Raw genomic sequence first — 16,883 nt, forward strand, 5'->3', positions numbered from 1 at the left:
ATAACTTTTTTTCCTCAAAAAAAACATGGTGTCTTATTTTCAGGGGATGTCTTATTGTTATTATGTTTTTATGGTATCTATGGTTCCGGGCGGTGGGGCGGCAGGCCTCCTCGGCTGGGCCATGAAGAGGCCAGGCCGCTGGCTAGGCGCTCCGCCCGGCGATGCCTTTGTCTCGGTTTTTAAATTCTTTCTTCTATTTCCCCCCTGCCAACCGCTCCAAGGTTCCTGCTACTTTATTTTTTTTGGGGGGGGGGTGTTTCGCATGAGGATGAGCAGGGCTGAGGGATCCCGCCCGGCCTTAGACAGGCCACCCGCGCGCCTTCAGAGCTTGGCCAGCCGAGCTTGGTGAGGCGGAAGGCCTCCGGGGAATGTGGGACCCGGGCAAGGCGGTACTGAGAGCCCCCACGGCCGCGCAGCCATCGCCCTTGTTGCTGTGTTCCTTTCAAGCCTCTCACTCAAAACGAGGCGCTCACTGCACTTGGAAGGAGCCGCGCGCCCACGGCTCATGCAGCAAGGGCCCTCCCGACTCCTTCCCAGGCGCCCCTTTCCCCTCCTCCTTGCCGGTTCTGGGCGGCGGGCGGCAGGCAGGAAGAGGCCAGGTCGCTAGCTCGGCGCTCCGCCTGATCGGGCGCCGGGGTGGCAGGCCTCCTTGCCGGGCGCTCTGGCGGCGCAGAAGGGGGCAGCAGCGCTCCCGCCGTGTGTCGCCCCAGTGGTGCGGAAGGGCCTGCGGGCCTCCCGTCACCACTCTGCCTTGGGCCATGCAGCCCATGACACTCCAGCGTCGCGGAAGGGGCCAGCAGCGCTCCCGCCGCCATCCATCACTCCAGCGGTGCGGAAGCACCCGCGGGCCTCCCGCCGCAGCTCAGCCTTGGGCCATGCAGCCCACAGGGGCGAGCAGCGACCTCGCCTCTGCCTGGCCCGGCAGCAGCAGCAGCAACAGCAGCGGGAGGACAAGGACGGCGCTGCTGCTGGGTCCCGCTGCCTCGAGGCAAGCGGCGCTGCTGCGCGGAGGTATGGCTTATTTTCAGGGGGTGTTTAATCTGCACAAATGCTTAAAAAGCCTGCTATGGCTTACTTTCTGACTACGTATTAAAAAGGGGGAAACACGGTACATCCAAGAATGTACTTTAAGCACAGCTAAGAATTAAACCAGGGATGAGCACAAAAAGCATACACTTGCCTGTTCAGAAGGAAATTGCATCAAAATAAACAGCATTTGACCATGATTGTGGTGCTTGTGTATTTATATGCAATAAAATGCTGCTGAAATAAACTGGGCCATTTCCAATTAAAAACAAAAGATGAATCTTCTCATGCAACACAGGCACTTTTATCCTCAGATCCCATAGAATCACAGTGCACCTTTAAAAATAATAATAATATATTTTTTATTAAAGATTTCTTGAATTACAAAGGTGTATGCAGTAATGTGGAGTTTTAATCCTTATAACAGGACCCATTATTCTACCTCTGGTTTCACAATCTTACAGCAAAAATAAAACAAATCCCTATTTGTTTTTCTACAAAAAAGCAAGTCACACCTTTTGAGACAATGTTTAAAATCTCCCCTAAACCAGTCATATTCTAGGAAATCCAGTTGATAGGCAACAAGATTATGCATATGAAGTGTTGGGGTTTTTAATGCCTCATTACAATTAACCACTATCAGACTATGAATCATAGGCTTCAGTTAACCCACTGTGCTAATGAAAGCCAGAGCAAGGGCTCCCACTAGTGCATTGTGACTTTTCCTCTTCTGCCCCTTCCCCAAATCTGCTCTTGTGGGTCAGGGGAAATCCCAGAATAGCACATAGGGGGAAAGAGGGGAAAACATTCCACCTGACAAGTAGAAATGATTGTGCTGACGCAATGAAAAGAAGAATACAACATTGAATATGGAGAGGACACCATTTGATACAGGTGACAGCATTGATTTGGTTTGTACCAGACAATACAGACAGGTAAATATGGTACATAAAGGCTTGGGGAAGAAATAGATTTAAGGCTGTAAAAGAAGTCAACAGAAGGCTCAAATGCAGATATATGTAAATCAATAGCAGCACCAGCTCTCAGGAAGGTCAAAACTGTGGCTCAGGAATGCTTCAAGATAACATTGAGATGAACCACAAAAAGTGCATTCCTTAATCTATTTTCTGATGTTTTCCAAGCATTCAGGAGACTACTGCAGAAGTTGGGAGGGAGAAAGTGTGACTTGCACTGCAGGAAGAAGAAAGGTCTCTTGTCCAGGAGTCAAGGTTTTGTATCTAGTTCTGGTATCAAGTGAATGAAATGAAATATGAAGCCAGCATTTGGTAAACTAGATGAAGAGCTTCCAATGGTCAGCATTTCTCTTTCTCTAAGGATTTCTATGGAAACAACTGAACACAAGAACCAAAGATTTTCTGTCACAGCATTCTATTCTCACAGTGGTCTTGGGAAGCCTGTGAGCAGAACCCGAGTGCAACAGCACTCTCTCAATTTATGACTCCCAGAAACTGGTATCCAGACGCATACTGCCTCCCAACAGTGGAGGTAGAACGTAGATATAAAGGCTAGTAGCAACTGAATACCCTCTACGAATCTGTCTAATCCTTTTAAAAAGCTATCTAAGTTGGTGACCGTCACCACCACTTGTGGCTGTGAATGCCATAGTTTTACTATGCACTGTGTGAAGAAGAACTTTGTTTTGTCTGTCCTGAAACTTCCAACATTGGCTGAAAAACTTCAAATGTTGTAACCTTTCCTCATAGGGGATTTGCACCAGCCCTTTGATCGTTTTTGCTTTCCAAAGGCAGCCAAAACCCTTTTCCAGCTTTTCCAGTATGGTGTCACCAGAGATTTGCATAACATTTGGATTCTGGCAATTTAGGAATTTGCTTGTTTCATAGTTGACGCATACTGACTCAACATCTCCATCAAGCTGTTCAATATAATTGCCTGGTCTTTTTCCTGGTCACTCACTGTTGTTTTAGACAATGTTTGTGTATATGTGGAATTTGTGAATGAATCCACGATATATGTGTTTCCTATCTCATGGTTTAGAGTTCAGCATATAATGCAGAGCCTATGATAAATGTAAACACACACCTCATACATCCAGGATTTAAATGTAAGGTAGGAGAAAAATGTATTACAGTGGTACCTCGGGTTAAGAACTTAATTCGTTCTGGAGGTCCGTTCTTAACCTAAAACTGTTCTTAACCTGAGGTACCACTTTAGCTAATGGGGCCTCCTGCTGCCGCTGCACGATTTCTGTTCTCATCCTGAAGCAAAGTTCTTAACCCGAGGTACTATTTCTGGGTTAGTGGAGTCTGTAACCTGAAGCGTTTGTAACCTGAAGCGTCCGTAACCTGAGGTACCACTGTACATGGATTATTTCATGGACCTTAAAATTTTTTATCAATACTGCTTTTGAAAACAAAACAAAAAAATCAATAATACAATAGCATTACTAATTTTCAACATGATAAAACCAGTAACACATAGGAAACTGCACAAAATAATCAGCTACAAAACAATAAAAAAAACTTGAAAGCAGCACTTAAGTTAGCCTCACTGATTATTAAAAACCTAGGCAGATAAATGATTTTAATGTGCCCAGAACTACAGTTTTTGGTGTCAGGTGAGTTTTCTCTGGGATGGGGTCCACAGTTGATATCACCACAGAAAAGGCCCTCTCTGTGTCACCTGCCCAACTTTCAAAGGCAAGGTGACCTAAAGAAAGATACTAACAAGCAGCAAACTCATATGGGTTTAAGCACCTAGGTCCCAATAATGGAGCTTTGAATTTTGCCCCAGAATGCTGAGGAAGACTGTGCTTTCTTTAACAACAGCAACGTAAGTTCCATGCATGTAGTTCATGAAAAACATTTGGTTGCCATATTCTGCACCAATTTAAGTTTCCATGTAGAATTCAAAGGCAGTCCTATATGTGACATGTTGCTGTAGTCTTACCTGGATGTTATCAGGGTATAGATAACCAGAGTATCCCTGTCTGGGGTGTGTGTGTGTGATCAATTAGTGCACCAGCCTTAGCTGGTGGAAAGCACTTTGAATCAGGGATGAACATAGCCTCTCTGGTCATACTGATCACCCGCAGGGTTGTGTAGGTTGACATCCGTCTGTCTGGAGAGACAATGGATGACTGCATTGTTGGGGATGAGGTCAAGATGTTGGAAGGTTGCAGTGCCTGCTGTGGCTAAATCTCGTTGGGATTAACATTCAGTTTATTTATCCTCAATGGGTTTATAACTTTCTGCCTTACCTACTTGACAGAGACCCAGAGAACAACTGTCTATTGATAATAAAAAGGTGAAGGTAAAGGACGCCTGTCAGTAAAGTCCAGTCGCAAACGACTCTGGGGTTGCGGGGCTCATCTCGCTTTACTGGCCGAGGGAGCCGACGTTTGTCTGCAGTTTTTCCCTTACCTAAAATCTCCAGATTGGTTTCTGTGGGGGTTTCATTAAGATGGTAAACAGAGTATTAGGACTTATCTTACATAGTAATGGTGATGATGTGGTAAAAACAAGTTCTGACACAGCTTATCTTTATCTTTTAATACATCAGTTCGTTCACACACCTAGTTTAGCTTCCAATACATAACTAGTGGGATACTACAGTATTAGAAGAGTTAGTCACTGATTGGTAAGACTGATAGACTTCCTTGTTTTTCATTTAAAAACCTGGACAAACATGCATAACTTGATTTACTAATATAATCCTCATTATAACATATAAAAGCAGACCTTGCATAGAAATAAATCAATTTAAAAGTCTCAGCACAGATGATATTTGCAAGTTCCTGCATATCGTGCTGAAGATCTGCAGACTTTTCAACACAGGAAAACAACAACAGGAAGTTCAAGGTGACAAGAAAAGGCAAGCTATGTGGTTTTGCACAGGCTTATAGTTTCCTCAAGATGTGCAATAGGAGTATGAATGATTACATTGGAATAAATGAATTATATACAAATATAGCTTTGCAGGTCACATAATTCCTTGCCATATTATAAAGAATATGCAGATAATAGTTTAAGTCTTAAATATTGACTGCATATTCTTTATATTTTTTTGTGAAGATTCTTAGGCAGGCCACTATAGTTTGTGATTCTGTTTGTCTAGAAAACTAACTTGAGCCTAAGTAGTATGTGGGTAAAAGACCTCAAGGGGGAAAATCAGGACCAACCCACCCATAAGGCAAGAGGAGGCAACTGCCTCAGGTGGCAGGATCCACAGGGGCAGCAAATCTGGCCTCCAATGAATGTGTCGCCCACTGCTTCTGCCGCAGTGGCAGGGAAAGCTGTGGTGCGGTCCTTGGAGGTTGGATCTGCTGCCACCTCGGCAGCCCCTCCCCGCCTCTACAGCAGCACTTCTGGTCTCCTCCCACCCTTGTTTCCAATGTAAAACTTTATTCTCCCCTTATTCCTGTTGTAGATCTTCACTCTCCCCTTCTTCCCTGATGGGGGGGGGGTTTCTTGTTTGCATCAGGTGTGAAAAAATAATACCAAAAGTTAATGATGATGAGACTGAAACAATCTTTGCATGGTGTAGAAAGGCTACTAATTTAGTAGGACAACTTTATTGCAGATGAAAGATACAACAAATTTATAATGCAAATAAGGATATGTTCAGATACAGTAGTAATAAACATGTTTTAGTATTTGCAACCACAACATTTTATTGCAGCTCGTTTGACTTAATATTGGGTCGTTTGTACTGCAAGCAGCTACACTGAACAGATAAACCATTGCAACTATTGCAAAAATAATAATTTGTTATCTTCTCTTTCTCCGTTAAGTATTTTCCCTATTACAATTAAGGGGGCAGGGGGATAGAAAATCAATTCTATAGAAATCTGCAATGATATGAACCATAGAATTGTAAAGTTGGAAGGGGCCACAAGGGTCATTATTACTATTATTATTTATTGAATTTATATATCACCCTATACCTTGAGGTCTCAGAACATATATTACAACCCCCTGCAATGCAGGAATTGTTTTGCCCAACATGGGACTTGAACCCACCAACCTTGAAATTAAGAGTGTCATGCTCTACCAACTGAGCTGCTCATACTGATTTTGTGGATTCTGGTAGCTGTAACTTTTTATTATTTCAAGTGCACATGTATTGGGAATTAGACCAGAAGTAGCCAACGTGGTGCTCTCCAGATGTTGTTGGCCTCCCAACTTCCATGAGTCCAAGCCAACATGCTTAGTGGTCAGGGTCCAGGGATGGTGTGAGTTGGCAGTGCAGTACCATGCTGGCTGTCAGGTGTTGATGGCAACATGCTCCTTGGCATACAAGCATCATTGGAATGTGTGTTGTCTTATAAAAACTAAGAACAGTGAGTCAAAGTGTTGTGTTTTTAGTTTTTTCAAAACTATTGTTTGACAGGTATGCAACTTTACAGACAATGTGAACAAAGTATCAAAGTGGTGATAATAATCTAGCAATAAACCAAAACAAACCACCACAAACTGGCTACTAAATATAAAAGGGAATTTACTGGGATAACAACTGGACTAAAGATAGACTGGGACCCAGGTGGCGCTGTGGGTTAAACCACAGAGTCTAGGGCTTGCTGATCAGAAGGTCTGCGGTTTGAATCCCTGCAACGGGCTGAGCTCCTGTTGCTCGGTCCCAGCTCCTGTCAACCTAGCAGTTCGAAAGCACATCAAAGTGCAAGTAGATAAATAGGTACCGCTACAGCGGGAAGGTAAATGGTGTTTCCATGCGCTGCTCTGGTTCACCAGAAGCAGCTTTGTCATGCTGGCCACATGACCCGGAAGCTGTCTGCGGACAAACGCTGGCTCCTTCGGCCTATAGAGCGAGATGAGCGCTGCAACCCCAGAGTTGACTGGACCTGGGGCCCCTTTACCTAAAGATAGACTAACGACCATTCAAACAAACAAAAACATGTTACAATGCCATGTACAGATCAATACTAGTTTTGCCAAAAACATGGAATGAATAATATGCTCAGTAAAACGTTCACTCCCCCCGCCGCCTCCATATCTCAATCTACACGGGGCCACGTTTCCCCAGAAGTCCTGAATTCGACACCTCAAGTCACCAGATGCCCATAGTGCGTGAACACACAACAAATATGTTGCCGCTAATTCCTTGCCGCTTAGGTTTCCTGGACCTATCTAAAAACGTAGGTATGCAGTTTCCTGAAACTGCGCTTGCCCTTCAGGTGCGAAACTAAAAGAAGAAAAGAGAGGAGATAACACACAGCTCCCCTTCGCAGCAGCAACGGCGCAGCATTTCCATTGCCTAGAGGAGAACAGACGGGAACCTTCTTTCGGGCTACGCCTGCGCCTCACCTGGGCACACCTGTGCTCACCTGAGCCTGCGCGGGCGCCTCCCCCCCCTCCGCCTCCAAGCCCGCTGCCCTCTCGCCTCCCTGCCCCGCCCGCTCTTGGCTGACGCGCAGGCGCACTTGCCGCTCGCCCGGCAACACTCCCGGGGCTCGGCTCAGCGCTGTCATGGCGGCAGAGAGTAGCAGCAGCAGCAGCCGCCGCCGTAGCAACTGCTAAGGCAGGCAGGAAGCGATGGAGGAGCTCATCGCGGCGTCGGCGGAGTGAAGGAGCTGCACAGGAAACTTCAAGCTGCTTGCCTGAGGTCGAAGTTCTTTCCCCTGCCCTCTTCCCTACCCCGGGCAGGTAGAAGCCAGGCTGTTGGTGGGGAAGCACCGGAGACACCTCCCGCCCCTGGCTGGAGCTGCCTGGTGTCGGGAGAGCCTCGTCCCTCCCTGCCGGCCCCGTCCGCGGCAGAGGCGAGGAGCTGCAGGGCTGGGTGAGTGGGAACTTCTTTGCCGGCCCTACTTTGTCCTTGCACCTGTGACTGTGCGTGAAGGGAGGAGCGGAGCTTGCAGTTACCTCAGCTGCTGGAACACAAGGACGGCGGAGGGAAGCACTGCAGAAACAGAGGGGCAGGGGAGAGGCGCGTCTCTAATAATAATAATAATAATAATAATAATCCAGAAGTAAATGCCTTCGGGAGTCCCACGCTCTCCTCCTTGCAGGCAAGTTTAGTGCCTGACAAAGAAAGGGGCTTACCTGCCTGATGCAGTTACACCTGCCCTCATTTTCTGGGCTGATGGGGGGGGGGGTGAGTGCAAAGAGAGAACAGCCTAGTGTTTCATGATTACCAGTAGTTAGATGACAGGCTTTTTCAAATGTTTTTGACAAGCTGCACCTTCTACTAATTTTTACTATAATTGTCTTTTTCTTTTAGTTTTCAGATTAAAGAGGCTGCTGTCCTTGTGCCGAGGAAAGGAAAACAAGATTATCTTAGCGCTCAGAAACTGGACCTGAGGCTACGGATTGAACTCTTTTATTTCTGGGTTGCTGGCTTGCTATGGCGAGTGAAGACAAACGGGTTTCTTCTCCTCAGCCAACAGGTGATGATGGAGGAGGGGGAGGTGGTGGTACCGGAGGAGGAAAAGAAGGAAATGCGGCCGAAATGGAGAGCAAGCTGCAGCCTTTGAATCCAGGAATCCCTATTCGTGGTATCAGGATGAAATTTGCTGTTCTGGCAGGACTGGTAGAAGTCGGAGAAGTATCCAACAGGGATATTGTGGAAACTGTGTTTAATCTGGTAAGGCAATCACCTTTCTAACTCTTTAAAGGAGAAGGGTGGCATGTGGTGAAACATAAGGAAAGCAATACATTCTACCCACATTCATATTACTTCATTCTTACAGTTAAGGCTGCCCGCCTACCTATTTGTCACAAGGTGGTGCATCTGATAAGCTATTCTCCCGGAAGGGATTCTTACTTAGGCCTTACTTTAGTAACCATGAGGCTGCAATACTTTTTCCACTCACAGTTGTTCTGTTTCCTTGCTTTCCCGAGATATAGGATATAAGCATATATTTTCCAAACATCACATATCATTATTTCACATCTTATACAATGTTTTGCTTTGGACTTCCATCAACCCTGCCTGATGATTTTCATTCTTCCTCATTTAATCATACATTTTATTAATTTCACTATTACTTTTAACAATCCATCACTAATTATCCTTTTCATATATTCTCCTTGTAATATAGTCCTCCTTACAAAACTTCTTGCAATCCTACTAGCGTGATCTGTTGTTTACAGTTGTTGTTCAAATACGTAGTTCACAAATTTACTCCAGTTTTCCAAGAACATCTGGTCCTGTCGGTTTCGAATTCTCCCTGTCATCTTGTCCAATTCTGCAAAGTCCATCAGTTTCAGGTATACGTTCTATCAGGGAACTTTCCTGCTATTTACACCTTCATAGAAGTCATTTGAAAGCGCTTAGGTTCTAAATAATTGTGCTGCTATATCTGTTTGCAATGCTTAAATGTATTTTGGGATTTTAGGCTAATTCACAGTTGAAATATACCATTGTTAACACACAATTGATGGTGCTGCAAATTTTAGGCCTCTGATGTAAGGCTTTGATTCTGCAGAGGTATGCCTCTTTTCTCCCATGTGAAAATTTTAAGCCCATTTTCAGTAACCATAGCAATATAACTCTTTGTAGATATTTCTACCGATTTGGGTAGAACTTGAAACATTGTGCATCAGTGTTACTTTTCTTGGGAGCACTCAACTTTTCCTAGTAATAAGAATTTCCTTGGAAAATGACAGATGCTACACCAGAACAGAAGGATTTGTTTAACGGTGAGATTATATTTGAATATCACAATTGTAATGGCACAGTAATTATGTGATATTCTGAATGGTGGTGCCTGTTCAATGTACATTTACATAAACATTAGATGAGGATAAGTTATATTGCTGTCTCAACCATAGGTAAGAATGGTTGAGTTGAGAAGGCTGTACTCTAACACTGCTTAAATGTAATCTGGCTTTAAAAAGTGGAATGGAAAGCTCAAAGGCACAGTGTATAGTGTTCCACAAGTGTGTAAGTATCTGGAGACAGAATTCTTGATCCTGCAAGAATTTAAGTTCTTTGGCAAATGATTTGTGGCCCTGCTGAGGGTTGGTTGATGCAAATAGAACTGATATCCCTTTAGAAGTTAAATGTAGGCAATGCCTTCACAATGTCCATACAATTTGGTTGGATAAGACTGCAGACTTTTATTTGACTTAAATATTGGTAATGTATAACTAGGGTGGAACGAAAACGCTCTGCTAAGGAAAACTGAGGTCTAGACCTGCTATGTAGAATAAATAGAAAGCAATTGCCATATTCTGACTAAATAGTGCAAAAACATATGTGCACTAGGCCTCTTGTCACTTTTTACAGCTGCCTGTAGCTTAAAAAGCAAAACAAAACTTTTACATGTTTCCCTGGCACAGAAGAAAAAACAAAGGAGTTGTGCCACATTAAACTGATCAAGAAGCTATAGACAACCAACTGTTTTATAATACAAAAATCTATTTAAGTCTCTGAAGCATTGCAGCATCTGTACAAAGTATTGCTAGCGTGTGTGATCAGGCATACTACAGAAGTGAGGTACTGCTCTGAAGTTTCCTGCCCACTCATTGCTCTCCTATGTGTAGTGAAATAACTATAAAATCTCTTTGTTTTAAAATCTGACTTCTGTAGATAAGTGCCGAAATGCTGTACATTGTGGAAGCTGCAGAAGAAATAGCTCCCATGTTTTGCACTGAAATAAGAATACAGTTTTTCTAGGAAATAGAAAGCTGTCTTCAAGAAATTCTGTGTGTGACCTAAATAACAGGATGTTCTGCAAATTTGATTTTACATCTGTCTGGAACCTGAGTAGAAAGATAGGAAGAACAGTTTCCTTTAGAACTGAGTTTCATTAAATACATCCACAACTTTATTAGAAAATTCTGCAGGATGTGTGGGTGTAGATGAACATACCAGGCTGCACTAAGTTGGACTGTTGATTTAACCAGTGCTGTCAACTCTGACTGAAAGTTGTTCTCCAAGGTGCCAGACAGAGTATGTGCCTCCCCCCCCCATCCCTGCTACTTCAGAACATTGTAATGGAAAAGGCCAGGGTTTGAAACTGGGGCCTTCTGCATGCAAAACATGTCCTCTGTCACTCATCTGTGGTTTGGATGTGGATAGCAGTGGCAATGTATGTCTTGTTTGCTACTCTCTTAAAATTCTCCACCCTATTTGTGGGTAGAAAACTGGGTGGACCATCTCACTATTTTTAAAAAAAGAATATTTCCAATATTTTCATGAGGGTTGGACTCCCTGTTAGTACATAGCTGCCAAGTATCCCGTTTTCCCCGGGAAACCCCCGTTTTTTCTTACCTTTTCCCGGCGGTCCCCCATATCACTTCGTCTCCCGTTATTCTCCCTTATACTCACCTGCCGGCAGCCAATTTTTTTCCTGATTTGCCCACCTGTGGGCACCGAAAATGGCCAGCGCCGGCTTCGAAAGTCGCATCTACGCATGTACGAAAGTGTGTAGACGCGACTTCCGGTGTCGGCGGCGCCCATTTTTGGTGCATATAGATGGGCAGAGGGACACCGGAAGTTGCGTCTATGCACTTCCGGACATGCGTAGACGCGACTTTCGAAGCCGGCGGCGGCCATTTTTGGTGCCCATAGATGGGCAAAGTGACAATGGAAGTTGTGTCTACGCAACTTCTGGTGTCAAGCGGCTGCCGGTCCCGGATTCTGCAGTCTGGGGCTTGGCAGGTATGCTGTTAGTAGTGGCTGTAGCACAACTTCTTTCTCCACCCCCCAAACTCCACCCCCTTCGAAAACCGTATTGTCAGCCTTGCAACCATTTTGCATTATGTACAATGCTCCTGACCCAGCATCATTCTGGAACAGGGTGTTGTGGGGTGAGGAAGGGGTGGCAGCCATCGTTAAAAAATTGAATAATACAGTGGTACCTCTGGTTATGAACTTAATTCATTCCGGAGGTCCGTTCTTAAATTAGCTGAAACCGTTCTTATTCTGAGGCGCGCTTTCGCTAATGGAGCCTCCCACTATGGCATGCAATTTCTGTTCACATCCTGGGGCAAAGTTTGCAACCAGGAGCAGCTGCTTCTGGGTTAGCGGAGCTCAGAACCTGAAGAGTTCGTAACCAGAGGTGTTCGTAACCAGAGGTACCACTGTGTTTCGATGTCTGGCAGGTGTTCTTTTTCTAGGGGAGGTGAGGGAAAAAAACCCTCCCTCTTTCTTTTGGAAAAAGTTTTCTGAGAAATGTCACCTCTGCTTTAGTTTGAGGAAGCAGACTTTGCATAGTTGCTGGTGATAGTAAAAATGGGTTGAACACATGTAGTGTTGAACTGGAATCCTATGGCTTTGACACCCAACTTTAGCCATAGCATTGTAAAACCGCAAAGGAAGAAAAAAGATCCCAAACATGTAGTAAGAAGCAAAATAAAAAAATTCCTTCAGTAGCACCTTAAAGACCAACTAAGTTTATATTTTGGTATGAGTTTTCGTGTGCATGCACACTTCTTCAGATACTATGTAGTAAGAAGTAAGCCTTACTGCATTGAAAGGGGCTTTCTCTTAGGTTTCAATCCTAACTTCATGTACCTGGGACTAAGCTCTGCTGATTCAATATGTTTTTTTTTCTTAGTGGACAAGGTTAGGACTGCAGTCTTGGACTTTTAGCCACTATGTTATGCTGAGCTGGCCACTAAAAAGTTACTTTTCAAATATGATTTAGTTTTGTGGGGGATAAAGTAAACAGGAGAAAGGTATAGTTGAGCCTCTGTTCCAGTAGTGTCACTTACTTTTTTTGAGGAAAAGCGAAGTGTTGCAATTCAGGAAAGTGTTACACTGGGAGATACACAGTGCCCCTGACCCTTGGTGCCTACAGATGAGTTAGGCACAAATTCATGGTGCCCCCACAAGACTTGTTGCAGTCCTTCCTCCTACACCTGTTTTGCCTAGTAGAAACTCCTCTTTGCATTTGCCATAACATAATTTTCGTGTTTGTGTATTTGGGTAGTTCCTGGAAATAGCTCTTGTGTTGCTCGTGTCACATTGCAAGTAATCATAGGGCAGGAATGGCCAGATATCACCATAAACAAAATGTTACAAGACTGATTCCAAAATTTACGTACATTTTTATTTTCGTGAATCTTAATAGATAGTCCTATGAGTACTCTCACTGCCTTTTTATAGCTAGTGCCTATTTAAAGTATTTTGATTTCATGCCATACGTATTCTCCAAAAGCAGGTTAATTACTCCAGCTTTTTTTTTTGAAGTGACATTTGGGTTGTGAAATTAGATGACTTTCACTTATAAAGTGACATAGAACTGAACCTATGGTCTTCTGAAAATAATATGTGATGCAAACCTTAATAATGACAAGTTCCTAAGTAAAGGTATGTTTGCTCTCTCATCAAGTACAAAGTGAGCATGGGAGGGATGGGGAGCCACACAGATCTGGACATGAAAGAATAGCAAACTTGACATATCTCAGATGTGGCTGTGTTTGGCTACACTATAATGGCAGATCTGCAAGCCTGTTATCTTCATGTCTCAATTATGTACAGGTGTGCTTGATAGAAATGAGCCAGCACCAGCTGAAGTGCAACTTACTGCTATTCAATGGCAGACATTGTTCTGCGTTTAGCCTCTTGCACAACTTCACCATTGCCTAAATGTAGATGGGAAGCTTTTGAGCAGGGATTGAAATTTTTTATTTGCACCTCTCTGCCAAGTTGTATAAGCTGCTTGCCAGAGCATGACTTAAGTAGGCTGTCTAGTTCCCTGGTTATGCCAGCGGTGTATTCAGTTGCATTGCAGGCTGCAGTAATGCCACACATTGCACCTAGGGTAAGAGTTTCTGATGGAAGACTCTCCAGAGTTAGCATCACAACTACTTGATGCATTCATATTGCACAATGTTGTACTGCAAATGAGGCAGTTCTGCCTGTACTTGGATTCAACCTCTTTAGCTAATCTTTCCCTTGTTCCAATCATGAAAATGTCAGTTATAAAAATATTATATGAGAAACCATTTTTATTTTTAAAAGTCCTCAATGAAAGGCTGCTATAAAAGACTAGATTTATACTAGACTTATAGTCCAGGCATCCCCAAACTTCAGCCCTCCAGATGTTTTGGACTACAATTCCCATCATCCCTGACTACTGGTCCTGTTAGCTAGGGATGCTGGGAGTTGTAGGCCAAAACATCTGGAGGGCCACAGTTTGGGGGTGCCTGCTCTAGTCCAAGGGTGGCCAGCTTCCAAGAGACTGCGAGTTTAGGTCAAAGTTGTTGAGCTTTTTTTAAGGAGGAAAAGCTCGTTTTTTGGGGGGGGGGGTTGGGTCAAAGTTGTAGAGCTTATTTGAGGTGAGCCAATGATCTACCAGTGATCTACCACAGACGTCCAGAGATCTACCAGTAGATCACAATCTACCTGTTGGATGTGCCTGCTCTAGTCTTTAAGATGAACTGAGAGAGTTCTGTAGATATCACTGTATATTTGAAGTAACACATGTACTTCAAAGTAATTTTCAAAAATTCTTTTGCTCCGAAATCCCTTCCCCAAAGGTCATGTCCAATGTAAAAGACTGGTCTTTTGCCAATACACTTTTGCCCTTTATCTTATCTTAATGGCCCATCCATTTCTTTGAAGTGATAGACTATGTGACTCAAGACTCTTTGCTCTTATAAGAATCGTGGTTAGAAAAAAGTATTTTTATCCCATTAAGAAAAGTGTAGCTTCAGATCAGTGCTATCATTCTCTGAGACATGTTAAGATTGGCTGATCCTAAATGACTGGCTGAACCTTAAATTAGTTCAGTATCCAAGAAGCAGATTGGGGGCAGGACCCTTAAACATAGCACTTCCTTCCTTCCTTAACCATCTCTTTGAAAGCAACCTTTTGCACCTTGCCATCATTACAGTGCAATAGCTATATAAACAAGCATTTTGGTTTCCCTGCGAGTGTCCCAGTCCTCAAACACTCTGCGCTTCAATTGGGAGAAAGCTGTGCTCATAGAGCAGGGTCAGCAAACTTTTTCAGCAGGGGGCCGGTCCACTGTCCCTCAGACCTTGTGGGGGGGGGACTATATTTTGAAAAATAATAATGAACGAATTCCAATGCCCCACAAATAACCCAGAGATCCATTTTAAATAAAAGCACATATTCTACTCATGTAAAAACACCAGGCAGGCCCCACAAATAACCCAGAGATGCATTTTAAATAAAAGGACACATTCTACTCATGTAAAAACATGCTGATTCCTGGGGGCCGGATTGAGAAGGCAATTGGGCCGCATCCGGGCCCCGGGCCTTAGTTTGGGGACCCTGTTGTAGAGCTCAGGTGATGCTGGATTTTGGCATCAGTGTCGGTCCTTGTGGAAATATAACTGCCCAGGTAGGAAAATAGGTTGACATTTTCCAGTGTTACACCATGGTTGGATTTGTGGTGCTGTGGAGGGGTTGTTTTTTGCTTGTTGGTGCAAAACTTTGGTTTTTTGGATATTGAGCTATAGGCCAAGCTTTTTGTAAGCTTCTGCAAGGATATTTAGGATGGTTTGGAGGTCATCCTCTGAGTATGTACACACTACGTTGTCATCAGCATATTGAAGCTCTATGAATATCACTAAGACAAATGAATATATAGGGAAGGTGTGGGGGGAGGAGGGAACTCATGCCCAGAGAAACTGTAAATGTTGGAGGGCTTGCCCAAGGCTGTAACTCCCAATCAGGTTGCTGTGATCATGATGTGAACAAAAAATTACAAGAACTCGGGCCAGAAAGGATAATTTCAAAAATTCTTCACAAAGTTTTATTCAGGATAACTTCCAGTGAACATCAACATCAGGACAAGGCCCTGTTTCGATGATTCTTCATCAGCGAGGTTTCTCAGGTCTAAGTGTACCAAGTATGTTTGCTTTGCTCCAAACATACTTGGTACACTTAGACCTGAGAAACCTCGCTGATGAAGAATCATCGAAACAGGGCCTTGTCCTGATGTTGATGTTCACTGGAAGTTATCCTGAATAAAACTTGGTGAAGAATTTTTGAAATTATCCTTTCTGGCCCGAGTTCTTGTAATTTTTGGTTTACTTCTGAACTTACCAAGAAATCCAATTTCTACTGTGATCATGATGTGGGCTGGTATAGATGGCCCAGGCTTTCAGCTTTTGTTACTCACCCTTCATCATATGGTGCCATGGAGGATTACATTGAAAAGATAATGTAATGCTATTAATAATAATAAATTCCAAAATACTATACCACATAAATACATATCTGTCACCAAACCAGATGATATATAGGGGAATAATAACAATAGTTCATCTGTCAGAAGTTATACGCATGAGCATGGCTTTAGCCCTTTACTGAAGTCTTCTCTCTAACCTTCGACATTGTTAGAGTAAGTACCATCAATAGCATGTGAAAGAAGCACAGGGGCAAGCTCCTGTGCCAATGTGATACTAAATGTAATACTAAGACTTTGTAGAAGAGTAGGGAGGTGAAGTTTTAACAAAAGAAAATTGCTGGACCTTTCTAGAACTTGGTCTGAATAATGACTTTTTGTGAAGTAAGGCGCATTCCTTACTAGAAGTCTGTTAAATAATTAACCCAGTAATTGTGCTTCACCTCTAAAATTTGATCTGGAGTGTATTCTTTGCATGTTCTGTGCATTGTTTTTCCTTGGAAATGTTTTACACTAGCCTTTTCAAAATGAGAAGCATTTTTTTGGTACTGTATCTTTAAATATTATGTGCAGTTTTCTAATTCTGTCTTAACTGTTTTCTATAAATAATTTAACCATTAGTTAATATAAGGTCTAAAATGCTATATCAAGTATATTTCTAATTGAAGCTGCAAGTCTGTGCACATTTACTTGGAAATAAGTCCTCATTGAACTAGATGGGCCTTACATCCGTGAAGATATGCATAGGAACATGAGCTCGCTTCTGGTTTACTCCACAGGTCTGAGGGGGAAAGTGGAGTGGGACTTAACT

The 16,883-nt window shown here is 43.4% G+C and overlaps 1 protein-coding gene across 5 annotated transcripts in view; it reads left to right on the plus strand.

The window, feature by feature from the left end:
• The first annotated feature begins 7,436 nt into the window (after positions 1-7,436).
• LRBA (LPS responsive beige-like anchor protein) overlaps positions 7,437-16,883 on the plus strand; it is a 358,996-nt gene continuing 349,549 nt past the window's right edge. For 3 of the 5 annotated variants that reach the window (XM_035113955.3, XM_035113959.3, XM_035113958.3), the window contains exons 1-2: positions 7,437-7,800; positions 8,242-8,604. In XM_035113955.3, coding sequence (XP_034969846.1) covers positions 8,365-8,604 — 240 coding nt within the window. In that variant the 5' untranslated portion in view covers positions 7,437-7,800; positions 8,242-8,364. Of the gene's footprint in view, positions 8,030-8,241; positions 8,605-16,883 lie in introns of all 5 variants that reach the window. The other 2 variants (XM_088661093.1, XM_088661092.1) reach the window with 2 other exon arrangements.

Source organism: Zootoca vivipara, chromosome Z1 (genome assembly GCF_965207765.1).
Source record: "Zootoca vivipara chromosome Z1, rZooViv2.hap1.1, whole genome shotgun sequence".
Classification (NCBI taxonomy): domain Eukaryota; kingdom Metazoa; phylum Chordata; class Lepidosauria; order Squamata; family Lacertidae; genus Zootoca; species Zootoca vivipara.